General features: G+C 36.0%; 1 protein-coding gene across 2 annotated transcripts in view; it reads left to right on the top strand.

Annotated features, from left to right (window-relative positions):
• PCMT1 (protein-L-isoaspartate (D-aspartate) O-methyltransferase) overlaps nt 1-13008 on the top strand; it is a 43051-nt gene extending 30043 nt beyond the window's left edge. The window contains exons 6-8 of one of the 2 annotated variants that reach the window (XM_069069699.1): nt 439-524; nt 5674-5843; nt 12176-13008. In XM_069069699.1, coding sequence (XP_068925800.1) covers nt 439-524; nt 5674-5843; nt 12176-12188 — 269 coding nt within the window. In that variant the 3' untranslated portion in view covers nt 12189-13008. Of the gene's footprint in view, nt 1-438; nt 525-5673; nt 5891-12175 lie in introns of both variants that reach the window. The other variant, XM_069069700.1, reaches the window with a different exon arrangement.
• Nucleotides 13009-17342: the final 4334 nt, after the last annotated feature.

Below are 17342 nucleotides of genomic sequence, written 5' to 3'. Positions count from 1 at the left end.
GGAAAGATATGAGGTTGAATAGAGCAATAAAAGAAATTGAAAGGCATTCTAAATTATGCAGAGAAAGCAGAGGATGAAAATGGGATGTGTATTTGTTAGTTATAGGGGAGTTGAGTAACTTTTGTCAACAAAACATACATTTTTAAGTAAATTTAAGATCAACTAATTTTCAACATATGCTAATTCCTATTAACATGTTTGATTAAAAAAAGGTCTGGTGATAAATACTTTGAACTGAAACTCAAAAACTCCTTTTGGTAGATTTGGTTTTAATATAAGAGACACTGTTTTGTGGTAAGGGGAGGAGATTCTCCTGGCCCCTAATATTGATCTATTTAAAAATCATACCATATGTATTACATATCTTAAATATGTAGCTTATTGTTTTAGTTTATTTTCTTTGTATACATTTTAAAATGAAACTGTTCTTTCTTCCAGTGGGTGATGGAAGATTGGGATATGCCGAAGAAGCTCCCTATGATGCTATCCATGTAGGAGCTGCAGCTCCAGTTGTACCCCAAGCAGTAAGCCTTTTGTTTTTGTTTCTTTTATTTTAATTAGATTATTGTCCTGTTTATCATCTGAAGACCAAGCTAGCTGGGCTTAAAGAGGCTTATCATTTAGGTTTGCTGTAGAGGATGAATTTTTGTTCCATAGGAGCTCTTGAAGACAATCTTTTCCATCATAGAGAGGTTGTGATCTGAGTGTGTGTAGGGAATATCCACATTGATGAAATCACAGGTCTTGGAAGGCTGTACACTGCTAGTAGATTTATATAAAGATGGCTCTTAGTATTTGAAATATAGATTAATTTAACATTTAATGATCTGTTTCACATAACTTTTTATTGAAAGAATAATGTTACAAATTGACTCTTATTTTAATAATCTTCTCGTGGCATATTTTTTTTTCAAGTAATATTTGATAAAATCTCAACACAGCTCAGGAATTGGGACTGTCCCTTTAGCATTCATTGTGAGGAGACTTTGTAAATTTCAAGGTATTTTGTATACTTTTGATTATTCCAGTCAGAAACTATTTGGCAGTAATGATAGTTCATATTTATGAATAGTACTTGATAAATCACAAAACACTTTCCTTATTCTTCCTCTGCTTTGAGACCAAGTCTGAGAGACTGGACTCAGAAACAGGAATTTGAATCCAGGGTTTCTGCCATAAGGTCTCAGGCTTTTTCTGTTGTGTCATCCTGCATCTCAGTATCTGCTCAACACACTACTGGACTAGGTGTTGAAAACATAAAATATGTGGCTCCTATCCTTCAGAAATTTATAGTTTAGATGGAAGACAAGACATTCATAGGCCTGATCATGTCCTTCCCTGTTGTCTGTAGGAGAAAATATTACTCTTTGCTTGGCATTTCAGGCCCTCCATAGTCTTGTTCCTCTTATTTTTCCAGCCTTTTTTCATACTGTTCCCTTTGACAAACTCTACATTCCAACTGAATTGAATGATGAATGATTCCTCAGATGCTATAATTTCTCTGCACTTGCCACCCTCTTATAGAAACCATACCTTGTGCCTATAGTAGGTATTTCAATCTCTGCCTTTTAGAAATCTCCTCTTCAAGGCTCAACTCATCAGTCTCCTTCGTCCCTAGTTCTTGGTGCTTTTCTCCCTCTTCAAGTACCTTATTTATTTATATGACACATGTTGTTTTATCCTAGGGGAATGTAAAGTGCTTGTGGATGGAGACTGTTGTGGTTTTGTCTTTGGCTTTGTATTTCCAGCCCCTAAAACAGTGCTACAAATTTCTGTTTTGTTCAGACCTATAATTTCAGTGCTAAGGGAACTTCCCCTGTGAGGAGAATGTTGGCAACAATTCTGAAACCTAAAATCTTAGAGAGTTGCCCCAGGGCACTGAAAAGTTGAATGATTTTCTAAGCGTCACACAGCTAGTAAGTTTTAGAGGTAGAACTTGACCTCAGGTGGGTCCTGAGTTTGAGGCCAACTTTCTGTCCACAATACCAGGCTAGCTCTTCATGTGGTGAATGTGTAATAAATATTTGTATGTCAGCTAAGGGCCATGGACAGTAAGTAAGTGCTACAGGCAGAGGAAAAAGAACTTCCTCTGGGGTGGTTACAAGAGACTTGATGGAGGGAGGAGGAGGAGGAGCTTGAATTGTACCTTGATGGGCGGACGGGCAGAGAGGAGATCATCAAAGCTTAACAGCAGAACAGCAAACAATTTCCAGAAATTACTTTGTAAATATTTTTGTGTTTAGTTTTCTATGTTCGTGTTATTCCCCTCCCTCAATAAATTATAGACACCTTGAAGGCAGGGACTCTTGTCTTTTTGCCTTTCTGTTCATAGTGCCCCTTAGTAATAAATAGAGAAATGGGAATACAATTTTATATAGCACCTACTTCGTGCCAGGTACCAGGTATGTACTATTTTTTAAATACATTATCTTATTTGATCTTCACAACAATCCTTGGAGGTAGGTGCTATTATTATCCCCATTTTATAGTTGAAGGAACTGGGGCAGAGGTTAAATGACTTGCCAGAGTCACAGAGATTAAGTGTCTGAGGCCAAATTTGAACTTGGGTCTTTCTGACTCCAGGCCTAATGAACTAATGAACAGAGGTTCATTGTGCCACCAGCTGTCTCTAAATAAAACCGTTTAGTAAAGAAAAAAGTGGTAAAAACCCACTTGACATGCGGATTTTAGAAATTATGAGTCAGTGGTGTAATTACATAAAATTTGGGGTTTTGGGAGACTATCTGGACATATGTGTAGCTCCTTGAGGAAGGGAGCTATGTTTTACTCATATGTATTACAGTGTCTTGCCTCATAGTAAATACACTCACTAAATACTGTATTTGATAAATTAATCAAAATGTACTGTGTTGAAGTGATAAAAATTGTCTGGTTGTGTAAGAAGAGTTATTCCATTTGCTTCATATTGTTCAGTCATGTCTATGTTTGCTTCATCAACCAATCAATCATGCTTAGTTAGGGATACACAAAGAGGCAAAGGACAGCCCCTGCCCCCTGGGAGCCTCCACTCTAATAGAGGAAACAACATGCAGACAAATGTATACAAAGTAAGTCAAACATAGTATAAAGATACAGTAGAAACAGGAGATAATTAACAGAGGGAAAGCACTATGTAGACAGATCATATTTTTATGTGCAGTCCTTATGCTGGGGGTGATGATCACTCTTCATTTTTTCTACTCAAATCAATAAACATAAGTACCTATGTGTGCAAAGCACTGTGCTAAGTGTTGGGGGTGGGGGAGGAACCAAAGGTAAAATGAAAATATTCTCTGCCCTCAGGGAGCTTACATTCTCCTTGGGGAAAACAGCATGGACTACACAGATACATAAAAGCAAAGTATATAGTAAGTAATTTGGGAGCCTAGGGGAGGGACGTGATAACGGGAAACTGGGAAAGTACTTGAATAGGAGGAAGTGGCACTTGAGCTGAACCTTGAATAGAATTAGGGATTCTAAGAAGTGGAATTGAGGAGGGAAATGATTCCAGAAGTGACAGGAGACAGCCTGTGCAATCGGAAATGTGATATCAGATTCAGGGAACAGCATATATACATATATACCTGTTTGCTCAGAGTGTGTGAAGGAGGATTATGGGAAATAAATTTGAAATGTGATGAAGTTCTGGAGGCATGATCAGACCTCTGTCTTGGGAATATTAATGATTTGTGGTTTGGAAAGAGGAAAGCCTGGAAGCACAGATACCAGAGAAAAGGCTGTTTCAGTTGCCCTGGTGAGAGGTGATGAGGGCTTGAACTAGAGAGAGATAATAGAACCAGCCTTTGCCATTGTATTTGACTTAATTCTGGATGCCTTCTGTTGTTGACTTCATTCACAATATTTACGGTCATTGTGTGCATTGTTCTGCTCCCTCTGCCCTAAATTGATTCATGGAAGCTTCATATTTTTCTGATATTTTCATAGTCATGGTTCCTTATGGTACAGTAACATTCCATTATGTAACTGTGTTTGTATGGTTTGTTAAACCATTTCCCCCAAATGGGTGCATAATGTGATCTATTTCTTTTTGTTCTTGCATAGTATTGTATTACTGTAAATATTTTGTTACATTTGGGGACCCTTTAGTCACTCATGTTTTGTGACAAGGGGTAGAGTGTCTCTGGATCAGAGGGTATTGAACAGTTTAATGAACTTTTCTTCCATAACTCCAAACTGTTTTCTGAAGTTTCACTAATTGTTTATTAGTATGTTTTATCTTCTCACAACCCCAGCATCCAGTATTTCCATCTTTTAGATGTGAGGCAGTGTTTTTTATGTTGTATTTCTCTTGTGAATAAAGACCTCTAAGGTACTTTTTTTACATATGGTGGTTGACAGCATTTCTTTTGAAAACTGTCCATATCCTTTGATGACTCTACTATTGGAGAATGACTTAGTCATGCACGTGTTCATTCTCTGTGGAACTTAGATGTCAGGCTTTTACTGGATGTTTAATGCAAAGATTTTTTTTTTCTGATCCATAACTTTTTTCTTTTAGCTGTATAGATTTTGTTAGTGTAAACACACAACTGTGAAGTGAAGAAACTCCATCCATTGGTACAAATTGCAACTTTTTTGCAACTGGTCCTAGATTAGAGAGTGGCCTGGAGCATCTGAAAGTTATGTAAATTGCCAGTGGATGCACAGCCACCCAGCTCTTTGTTGACCCCCAGGCCAGACTCCTATGTTAGGCCATGCTGCCTCTTCTCATTTGATATGATTAAAATTGTCTGTTCTGTCTTTTACAATATCCATTATTCCTTATCTGGTTTTATATTTTTCTTCTGATCATACTTGTGAAATAAATATAGGCTCTTCCATCTTATTTTTAACATGATGTTTTCTATTTAGATAGTTTATCCCTTTGGAATTTGAGGTATATTGTATAAAATATTCGTATAAAACAGGTGTTCTGAAATTGGGGTCTGTTTTAATATCTTGACAACTGCATTTCTATTTAATTATTACCTATAATCCTATGTATTATGTTTTATACATTTAAAAACATTATCATGAAAAAGGGGGTTTGTAGTTTTTACCAAACTGCCAAAGGTATACAAGACAAAAAGGCTAACAGCTCCTCTTCTAAATTTACTTTCTGCCAAATTTTCCTAGTCTTTTCAGAAGTTTTCCTTCAGTAAAGATGGGGGGAAGGGCAGAATTTAGACGAGGAAAGTCTCATAGTCTCTCTCTTTGTCTTGCCCTTTTCTGATCTGATCAGATTCTGTTGGGTGCCTAATTTTCTAGTTTGGAGACTAGGATTTCTGTGGCAGCTTCAGTTTTATGTTTAAACAACCTTTTCTGTCTATATCCATATATCTTGGAGTCCCAGAACTATCTTTCAGCTTCACATACTTAAAAGCTCAAAGTACTTCAGATGAGCTGATCAGTACCTACATTGCCCAGAGATTCACTGACATATAGTTTTGTAGATTATGCCAGGATGTTTAGCTTTTCCCTAAAGGGTATCAGTTGGTATGCTTGAAAACCATTATCTTAAATACCTAATTTATTTTTAAAAAGGGTAGTTAAAAAAAATTCCAAAACCTCTGCATGTGGTTTGTATGATGTGCTTACAGGCACAGTAGATGGACAATTGATATTGTTAATATCAAATAGATAACTTATGTTTTTATTTTTACTTTATTTTAGCTAATAGATCAGTTGAAGCCTGGTGGAAGATTGATTTTACCAGTTGGTCCTGCAGGTGGAAACCAGATGCTGGAACAGTATGACAAACTACAAGATGGCAGCGTCAAAATGAAATCTCTGATGGGAGTGATTTACGTGCCTTTAACAGATAAAGAGAAGCAGTGGTCCAGGTGGAAGTGATTATCAATTCCACACATACTTCTTCCACACGTACAAGGTGAAAGGGTGTGGATTTTAAGCAGTTAGACAGCAAGGGCTACTTTGGTCACCTTTCTGCTGCTCCATGCTTTGAAAAGTGGTCCTCTTCATTATGACATCATGAATTTGTTACATTAAAAATGGAGAAAAATCATTGCATGGTCTGCACTTCTTTTATTTACCTTAGAGTTTTAACAAGTTGGGGAGGGTTGTGGTGGCATAGTGGGATTTCTGCAGTTGTTTTTTTTAGAGACTTCGTATTTCCTTGGAGTTCAATTAAATGCCATAGTGGAGTCAAGCACAAGGATGGTTGAGCTTTAGTATCAAATATCATGGGCTTTTATCAAATTTGTGTCTAGGTTATTTTGGTTTTTATAGTAAACTATGTTTTTAAAAATCAGTAAATAAAATTATTATCATTTTAATAATAACTGTTCATTTATATAGTGTTTTAAGGTTTGCATAGTACATTCTTCATAACAACCCTGAGAAGTAGGTCATATAAATTTGACTTCTCCTACTTCACAGGTAAAGAATGGAGCTTCTGAGAGGTGAGATGATTTGTCCATGATCCCAGGCTCAGAATTAGGGTCAGTGTAGTCTGCTTGACCCTTGTCCAGTTCTCTGTCCCCAGGGCTCTGTCCACCAGTTCTTCTGCTGCCCAGGGCTCCTGAGCGAGCTGTCAGTTTGGTTTGAGTCAGTGCTGAATCTCCCAATTACAGAAACCTATAAAGGAGTCAAATACTTACAAATGAGCCAAAGCTCAGTTCATCCCTGCCTATATCCAAAGTTTATAGTTATGGTATAGCCCACCATGAACTGCTTTGGTTTTCTCACCTGGGTATAATACAGTTAGAATACCTTGCCTTGAACTAAAGCCCAAACTAATAATGCCAGGCCTGACAATAACTTGTTAACAGTAGCCCTGCTGCTGTTGACAGTTGTACAAAGAGTGATAGATCATATAACTATACAGACGAGCCTGTCAGCAGTTCTACTTGGTCCTAGTGTATAATGTAGCTGTAGAGTTCAGTAAGAACTAAAATATGCAAATATTGCCCTCATCAAATCACTGAGACTTGGTAATAAGTAGAATATTGGTGTTCATTAGAAACAAAAACAGTGTTCAGTTTTTTTTTCTTGGGGAAAGTTGCACAATTAATACTTTGCTGTCTAGAATTTTAAAGACACTACAGTTTTTTAAAGAGTATTATTTTGAAGACCTTCAATCTAAACCAGTTTTAAAGGACTTAAGTAAAAGGAAGGTACTGGATTAAAACAAAATTATAGGATATCAGTAATTGCTAAGTATTTTATATATATATTTCATAGTATCTTTTTTTTTAGCTTTTACTGTTTTGAAAAATCTCAAACTTCAGGAGTTTTAGAGTATATTTGCTTACTACAGAAACTTCTATACTATACTCTTGGAAATTTCATTTAAAAAATTTTTCAGTTTGCTATGTTTTATTTTATTTCCACTTAATAGAATTTAATTTTTCCAATTATATGTAAAGATAGTTTTCAACATTCATTTGTAAGATTTTGAATTCCAAATTTTTCTCCCTCTTTTCTCTCCTCTACCTCCCCATGACAGCAAACAATATGATATAGGTTATATAATAGGTTTATATAATAAAGTTAAACACATTTTGAGGAATAATTTTTAAAGGATTATAGTTCATTTTAAATGCATTTTCTTGAAACCAGAGCTGTAAATCAAGATAAAATATAGTTTAAATATAAATTTGGAATTTAGAGTATATTACAAAGATACAATTAAACCTACAGATTGTATTCTGTGGGGTAAGTTAAAAAAAAAGGTTTTCTCTTTTAGTTTGTATTTTTTTTGGGGGGAGGGCAATTGGAAGTGACTTGTCCCTTGTTAAGATCACACGGCTAGTCACACTGCCACCTAGCCACCCCCAAATTCAAACTGGCTTTTTTTTTTTTTTTTTTTTTTTTTTGTTGTTTTGCTTTTTGGAGGGCAATTGGGGTTAAGTGACCTGTCCAAGGTCACACGTCTAGTTAAGTGTTAAGTGTCTGAGGCAAGATTTGAACTCGGGTCCTCCTGACTCCAGGGCCAGTGCTCTATTCACTGCGCCACCTAGCCATCCCTTAATTTGTATTTTTGAGGGGGTAGTATTCCAAAATAAAATATTTTAGAAGTATTGAGAACAGTAAATTTCTTGTCTGTATTTGTGTCCAAAAGCCCATGCTTCCTTTGAAAATCTAGGTCTGGAACAAACCTAGATGGGTCATCCAGTTGATTTTTTTTCCCCCTTCCTGTCTCTAGGCAGAGCCATATTTGAACCATCCTTGTCAGCTAAGGATTTACCCTATTTTAAAAAGTTAATCTGAAGAAAGAGTGCTTGTTAACCCTCTTTTGGACTTTAGTGTTTATTAGCAGCCTTTACTAAATTTTTTAAAGTTTTTATCTGACTTAAAGTTCATGGACTTTAAAAAGTGCTACTTTTTTTTTTAACATCACAACTATTTTTGTATATTTGTATTCTCTCTCTTCCCACTGACCTAGTGAATTCCCTGTTTATAACCAAGAAAAACAGTTAAGCAGCACCAACACACGGACAGTGTCTGACAACATATATACACACCATTCTACACCCACGGTCCCCCGACCCTCCGACAAAGGAGGGAGAGGCGCGTATCCTCTTCTGTGAGACCAGGATTGGTTATTATAATGACACAACATTTGGCTGCTTCTGCTCTGGTTTTGATGAAACTCTTACTTGTATTTCCTTCATGGAGACTGAAAAGAGTTAATAACTGTCCTTTGCTTTAGTGCCCTTCCTGTTCCTGCAAATGCTTCATTTAGTCCTTTAGCAATTTCTTCTCCAGGTTATCTAATCTAACTCTTAAAACTTTCCTCAAGCTTAGTGCTGTAGTCATTTTTATTCCCTTTCAGAACTTTTTTCAAATTTTTACATATAAGTAGTAAAGAACTGGATGGAGTATGATAGGGAGTACTGACTTTGTTGTTACATGTTTTGAGTCCTGGGCCACCACTAGTTTGGCGTGATAACCTTTAAATTTTTCTTATCTGTAAATCTGTTTCCCAGTAGCCACAGTACCTAGTAATGAGATATAATATCTGTGTAGTACTTAGCACAGTGCCTTGCACATAGGAGGTACTTAGTAAATATGCACATCTCAGGGCGGCAAGGTGGTACAGTAAGTAGAGCGCCAGCTCCAGAGGCAGAAGGACCTGAGTTTACATCCGGCCTCAGACACTTAACACACACATACACACACACACACACACACACACACACACACACACACTCACACACACACACACACACACTCAATGTGACCTTGGGCGATCTTCCGATCCCCCTAAGCCCCAGTAGCCCCCCAAATGAATAAATATGCTTTATCTCTCCCCTTCCTTACCTATAGAGGCAGCTGGTGGCTCAGGGGATAGAGTTCTGAGTCTGGAATCAGGAAAACTTGAGTTCAAATTCAGCCTCAGATACTTACTAGATGCGAGATCCTGGGCAAGTCATTTAACTTCTGTTTGCCTCATTTTCTTCACCTGTAAAATGAGGATGATAATAGCAGCTACCATTCAGGGAATGCTTATTCCTTTCTCTCCCACCAGCTTGATTGGATTGTTTATATTAAATGAGAATGTATGTCAAGGATTTTAATTATAAAGTGCTATATAAATGGAAGTTATTGTTATTCTTGGTAATCTAGAGAGTATCTTACCTTTTAGTAACCTTATTGGGAAGCCAAAGTCAAGGGAATTCTCATGCCTAACTAGGGAATACAGTTATAGTGAAAAACAAGTAAAAAAAATACATGGATTCAAGCTTTGTATGTTGAAAGATGCCCCCTGGGTTTTTGGTTCACTATTAGAGGAAAGGTATGCCAAATTAGGAGGCTTTCTAGTTGACAATCCTTAACACATTTAGCCTTACTTACATTTTTCTTAAACTAAGATTTAAAATGCCATGCTAAGCAGAAATTTGCATTTTGTTAATTATGTAGACCTATGCCTGGGCTAAAAAATTAAGGGGTGCATCATGGTGATCCACCTCTTGAATTACAAATTCATAGAGTACAGACAGTGTTTCTTCTAAACCTCTTCTCTCTTCCCACTGAACCATAGAGGTAATAGACAAAAGTTATTGACCCAACTGGAGAGCAGTTTTTTCTTTTGTTAGTCTTTGATTTTCCCCATACTGCATCATCCAGTGTTTTGCAAAGAGTGGGTCCTGAGTAAATATTGTTCCAGCTAGAAGAATTAATTGAATTCCAGACAATACATGCATTAATTTTACCATGACTTCCTGGTTAAGGGGCTTTTACATTTTCTTTCCTTGATAGACACTAATGCTGAATGTTTTAATTTTTTTAGACTTTTAAGGGCCCCATAAAGGTGCAAAATATAATTAATTAACTTGATATATTTTGCATTTGTGACAGTTTTTAAAAATCAAATTTTAGAAAATATTTTAAATTATTAATGAAATTAAAAATAACACAACAAAACTATGCATATAAACCAATTCCACAATATGAGAAATTTGTCCCAAAATTTCTTCAAGGGGATTATGTAGTAGTCATATAAGATGGTGGCAAATACCACAATAAAACCTGCTACCTAGCTCCATAGATTTTAGTATTGAGATGTTTTAGAATATGAGTTGATATAAATTTATTTTTAAAATAGAGGCTATTTGGATGTATTACTTTGCCAAGTTTGCTTTGTAGGTATTGAAACATTTTCAGTGGTTATGAATGCCCTTTAATATTTAGTTAGAATTTGCTTAACTTTTTCAAAGCAACTGTTGGGATGAATTTGTTTTTTTATTTTTTAGTTTAATAGACAAGTATTTTAGCTGCATAATTTGCTTGAATATTGGTGCATGTTAATCTAAAGAATTAACATTTGTATCTTAATGTGAATATTTTCAGATTTGTCTTTTGCATGTGTCTAGCATGTTACGAGGGTGTCACCTTTGCAAATACATTCTTCGAAGTTTAAGTATTTTTTCATGTTTACATGGATGCATGTTTGTGTGATGATATATAAACTTGAAGAGCTATTTATCATGATAGCCAGTTCTTTTAATTAAAATACCTCATGCTTCTGGCATTAAAAATGGAATAGTTAACCATAGAAATAATAGAAATTGGAGCTGATATTTTGTTAGGGAGCAGATAATTAGTACCTTACTCCAAGACAAAATAAAATTATGTATAAAAGAAAAACATTTTTTCCCATTTAAATATTTTCAGTCATTATTTAAGAATTTTTTTTTTAAGCAATTGGGGTTAAGTAACTTGCTCAAGGTTACACAGCCAGTTATTTCTGGGTGTGGTGCTAAGTATCTGAGCCTGGATTCTATCCCCAGGTCATCCTGACACTGGTACCGGTGCTCTTTCTCGCTGAGCCACCTGGCCGCCCCTAAGAAATTTTTAAAAATTGAGGCAGCTGATCTGTTATTTCACACTCATCATGTAGAATAAAAAAAAACCTACCTGAATAAAAAATATTTTCTCATCTATTTAAACTTTAAAAATAATTATAACCTTAGTGTTCTGGTCATTCAACTGTCTGTCCAATATAAGGCCCTTAGAGAAAGACTTTTCTGATAGTTGAGTTTTAGGTTGCATTTTTTATTCCTTCTGGCCTCTCACTGGCAGTGTTGGAGGCACAGTGCTGTGCCAGGCTGGAAGAGTGCTTTCTTTGGGAGCTGATAAAGCAGCTTTATGAAATCAGTTGACAGGTATATTCTATGTACAGATGATTCATATTCTCAAAATCAGTTTGGACTTAGGAGACCCATTCAGCATTGGCCACAGGACCCAGTAAACAAAAGCCGAATTAAACCTTTAGTTTGGAAAGAGGTCTTATTTTATGTACTTTAAATAATGACCAAAGGCTAGTTATGTAGTTGAATTCTAGTTATATAGTATAGTTAACACCTTTAGAGTAAAAATCATTGGCAAGATTATAGTCTGTGGCATGTGGTCACATCTCTCAATTCATGGTGTTGGTGGAACAAAATTACCGTATTTGTAATAAAAGTCAAAGGACTAAGGGCACTTCAATTTCATGTTTCACTCTGGAGTAGCATGAAGGATGTTTGAGATGGCTGACATTCATTTTGCTTTGGCTTGAAGTTAAGGCATGTGCACTTCTTTATCTTTTTTTTTTTTTTAAACCATTTTGCTATACTTGGGGACTGGTGCATATCTATTAATAACCACCTAAAATATGAGAAGGCCATACACTTTGGGATTAGTAACTGTCCTTTTTTTTCCCCTGCAGGAATGAATTGTAAAAGCTACATCAACTTGACCCGAATATAATATTACAGTGGATCGCTCATCTCCAGTTCTAAGAGCTTTTTGAAAACCAACAGCATCACAACTTGTTTCAGACTTTGTCATACTGTTATAATCAGCATGAAAATGCGTGGTTTTGTGGGGTTTCCAGTTCTTTTAAAGAAGCACAGAGCCAATCTGGTAGAGGAGGCAGAGTACACATTTGTGCATTGTTTCTTTTAACATGCCTGCATTTTATGTTCATCTATTTAAAGAGGGTGATTTCTGCAAATCATGAAAAACATAGCTTGTGAATTCCGATATTGACTTTGGGGAGGGGGTGGGGGTTGATTTTTTTTTTCTCTAGGGTCCTTAATTTAGCTCCAGTATTGATCAGGTTGCTTCTGTGCATCTAATGACACTATTTACAACATCAGGTTTTCTGTATTCAGATGTCTGTTAGATGCTATCAAGAAAATAGAGATGAGCTTCCTTTTTAAAGCTTTTGACGTGGTGTCATAGAATAGCATGTAGTAGATACAATCAATCGGCTGCTTTGTAACCTTTAAAACCAGGCATTTGTACATATGAAACTTGAAGAGATCAGAGGTGATATCTCTTATACACTTGGCTGTTCAGATTGGACATAACGTACATAGTTTCCCTTTGATCCTCTTTTGAAATGACCGGAGACTTATAGCTCAGTATTGTTTTTCCTGTTTGTAATTCACTGCTGATAATGTATATGAATTTAACATGCTGTGTAAGCTGTGTCCTAGTTACTGAACAGTTTATGCAGTGCTGCTTTGCCAAATAAAGTTAAAAGCAAAAACACAATGGTGGTGGGGGTATTTTTGGTTTTATTTTCAGTTCTGAATTCTCTCTCTCCCTCCCTCCCTCCTCACTCATTGAGAAGACAAGAAAGACAGAACCCATTATAAATTTAAGAAAGGAAAAGAAAATATGCTCCCGTCTGTATTCTGTACTCAGTCCCTCAGCTCTGTGTCCTTAGGAATTGTGCTTGGTCAATGAATTGATCAGTTACTAAACCTTTCAAAAGTTGATTATAATATTACTGTTACTATATAAGTTGTTCCCTTGGTTCTGCCCACTCCACTTTATGTCATTTCATTCTAATTTTCCCAGGAAACCATCCCATTCATCACTTCTTAGCACAATAGTATTCCATCACCTTCATATATAACTTGTCAACCTTTCCCCAATTAATAGGAATCCAAATACTTTGCAATTCTCTTCCTTGATGTGGTGTTTTCTAATGAAAAGGAGAAGAGTATGCTTATCAGAAAGGCTGATATTAGAATAACTTGAAAAAATACTGTTGCCTTCTGAAGGGCATTAAAAGTTTATAAATATTTTAGGAGTACTTTGTAAAATTATTCTTAAAAAATAGCAAATAGCACCATACAGCTAGATCTGGAAGTGATCTTTGAGATCATCTAGTCCAAACCCCTATTTTAAAGTTAAAAAAACAACCTAGAAAGGTTATGATTTAACCATGTTGGTCATGTAGAGAAGTCTCAGAGGCTGGATTGGAAATTGGGTTCTCTGACTCCAGATCCTATATTATTTCTGTTATACTCGGTTGCTAGCATTAGGATCATATTTTTATGGCATATGAGGTACTTAGATGATTGTCCTCGTGGAGGATATCTGTGATTTAGGAAAGAACTTAATTTATAGCATATTTATACCTCCACTGGAAACAAGTTTGTCATTATGTAGATTAAAAGTACATTTCCAGGAAGGGGTAAGTCTTTACCATTTTATTTAAATGTCTTAGTTTTATGCATTTTAGAGTAGGGGCCTTTAAAAAAATCTGAGTTACAGAAACAAAGGCACCCCCAGCCCAGAAAGAATAGGATGAATCCAATATCTACCTCATGCCGTGGGGGCCAGCAATGTTGAACTCTTCACAGATGGGCTTCTTGAGGCAGTAATCCCATTTTCTAGCTTTCTATAGTTTCTTTTTTCTTGTCCTTTTTAATATTATAGACCCCCCTGCTCAGAGTAATATTTTTAAATGCATGGAAACAGAATTATAAAGAAAAACAATTATATAGAAATATTAAAAAGCCAAATTCACAGACCACAGGTTAAGAATCCCTGCTCTAAGATTACATTAGATTTTTTGATTCTTTAGTATCCTCTACTAGACTTGCATTGGGATCTTGTTTCACTTAGAACCCAGGAATTCCTATCCTCAATTCAATACCTGCTTCCCTTCCCTTTCCCCTCCACTCCTCCCTCTCAACCCCCCGCCCCCTCCCACCTTGCTTATTGCTTCTCAACCTAGGTCTCAGGTCCTTTGAGATAGCAAGTGTCATAAAAGCAAATGCAGAAGTTGACCAAATCATACAAATACAATTGTAATTACCCAACAACTTTGATAAGACTTTTATTGAGTACATCTTGCATGCAAAGGTGCTACATTATGAATACAAAAAGGTGTGAGAAATAGTCCTTGTCACCCAGAGATTTATAATGTGTGGGAAAACAGGACACATTTTAAAAATTGAAGTTATTTTGCCTGTTATAAATACCCAAATTAACTAAAAAGGACATAATGAAGGAAAATGTCTGCATCCAGAGAAGGAACTGATAAGTAAAAGTATGTATAGAACGATTTTACATATGTGTGTATATATTTACATACATATATACATATAAATACATATTTGTGTCTAATGGTAGCTACCTCTGGGATGGGGTGGGGGAGGGAAGGAAAAAAGAAATGTACATAACATCCAAAAGGAATAATAATACATACTAGATTTGCAGTTTCATGTGCAATCATCTTATTAAAAATTATACTGTTATGGAAATTCTTGTTTTATTCCATAAATTAAAAATAAATAAAAAAAAGTTAAATAGTGCCAAATGGCATATGCCAACTGCCAAATGAGTAATGAAACATTCTATTTATATGTGAAATACTCTTAAAAGCATTGAGATTTTCCTCTTTTGTGAGCTAAATTTTGGAAAAGGCTTTTAGGTTGGACTATGTTTTGAATGACTTCACAAAAACAAATTTTAGAGGAACGCAAATTATGTGAACCAACATTTATGTAGCACATACTACACCTACCAGACACTATGTTTACTTCTGGGAATACAAAGAAGGCAAAACCAGACCTTGCTCTCAAGGAGTTCACAGTCTAATGGGAGAGACAACATACACGCAACGATGTATAAACAATATCTATTGGACAATATTTCAGAAGGATGGCACTAAGATTAAGAATGATTGGGAAAGCTTTTTGTAGAAGGTGGGACTTTAGCTAAAAATGAAGGCCACTGGATAAAGAAGGAAATTAATTTTCTTCCCACCTGTGTTCCTTTGTCCAAATCATTTATTGAATACCAACTGTGTTTGAAGGTTGTGCTGCGGGTTGTATTTGTATATTGTACATATGGTGGGATGAATGATAAAAGGCCTGTACAATTTGACTCAAACAATTTCTTCCCTATTAATAGCTTGTTTTCAGGTAGTAGGTTTGTCTTATATAGGGCATAGACATCAACAATGAAAACACATCAAATATATCCTGATTCTGAATCCAGGTAATGTGGATTTTAGGAGATGGTAAGAATTTGCCACAAAATGTAACTGTTATACATTGTGGCATATATTAGATTTTTGAGCTCTGAGAGCATGGGCTGTTTGCTTTTATTTGTATAACCAGCACTAATCATAGAGCCTAGCATATGGTTGGTTGTTGACCTTTGTTCTCAGAGAGGACCAAAATGACATCACCATGTTGGGGTCAAAGTACAGTGTGTCCAATTGTGGCTGATCAGACCAACAGGAGCTCAGAAGGCTCTACCACAGACCAGGCACAAATACTGCATATGAACATTTGGAGTGGAATTGTCTCTAAATTTGTGCGACTTAACAAATGCTGATTTGAGACCAGAATCAACTGAATCTAATAGTTCCAGATACCTCAGAAGCCTTCTGGGCAGAGTAGTGTAGAAGAAAGAACAGTGCATTTGGAATCAGAGCATCTGTTCTGTTCTGTTCTGTCACTGTTCCTTCTAGCTCTGAATCTATCATTTAAATAAATGCTCGTTGAGTTGAATGTGGAACTGACCAAGGAAACTTCTACCAACATCATCAATACTAGTGGTTCAGGCTTTGCTTTAAAACCCCTACACTATTCCTGAGGTAGCCCATTCCTCTTTGGGATAACTCATTTGTTTTCCCCCTGGCATTGTGTAAATATGCATCTCCAAAATTCATCTATTACTTTTATGGCTTCTGGAGATGATAAATTAAATTCTCTTCCAATTGACAAAACTGTTCTTCAACACATCCATGTCCCTTTAAGTCTTCTTTTCTCCAGACTAAGCTTCCTTAGGTTCTTTAGCTGAATCTTTATCACCTCGTGGCTGCAATGTTGGGGCAACAGATAACCAGTGGATAAGATCCTTAACTCTCCTTTTCATTTTGGGTGGGAAAGAGTTAGAAAAGATGATGAGGCTCATTTTTCCAACAGTATCAACACCATCCACTGCATGTTTTCCATCTATGTCTAAAAAATGTGGTGCCAAGAACTGAACAGAATGCTCCAAATGTAGTCCTACTTCTTATGCTTAGTATTCAGGGCCATTTGGGGGTTTTCATTGCTAATGACTCCTATAAGACCACAATACTCTTTGAATTCTCAGTTATTTGCCCATATAGGTAATTAAAGTATAAGGTGGTTATTTAAGGCGGGTTCTAAAATGCTTATGTTGTATAATTCCGGGATGACACACTTGAAAAAAAATGACTCAGATTACTAATACTGAAGAAGCATCCAATTTTGTGGCTAAAAGGCTAGCCTTAGAATTGGAAAGACCTATATTTAAGTTCTGCTAGTTATTAAGTTATTACCTTAAGTTATTAGCTATGTGTCACAAACTCCTAAGAGCCCCTAGGCAAACTTCCAAGACCATACTGATCTGCAGTCATGGAGAGAATTGTTTCAAAGTTCCCTACAAGATGAAATTACAGGTCTAGTCCCATGCAATGCAAAATGCAGACATTATCACCTAGATATAAAAAAAAAATTACCATTGTTATTGGCAAAAGCAGAAATGTCTGGAAATAGAAAATGAAAAGACAAAGATTACTAAAATCTAAGAATTTTATGCATCTTCACTAATTC

Source organism: Petaurus breviceps, unplaced genomic scaffold (genome assembly GCF_028583685.1).
Source record: "Petaurus breviceps papuanus isolate PSGF00001 unplaced genomic scaffold, PetGlider_PUasm1.0 90784, whole genome shotgun sequence".
NCBI classification, from domain to species: Eukaryota; Metazoa; Chordata; class Mammalia; order Diprotodontia; family Petauridae; genus Petaurus; species Petaurus breviceps.
Note: the sequence above shows the minus strand (reverse complement) of the source record. Positions and strands in the feature narration are given on the sequence as shown.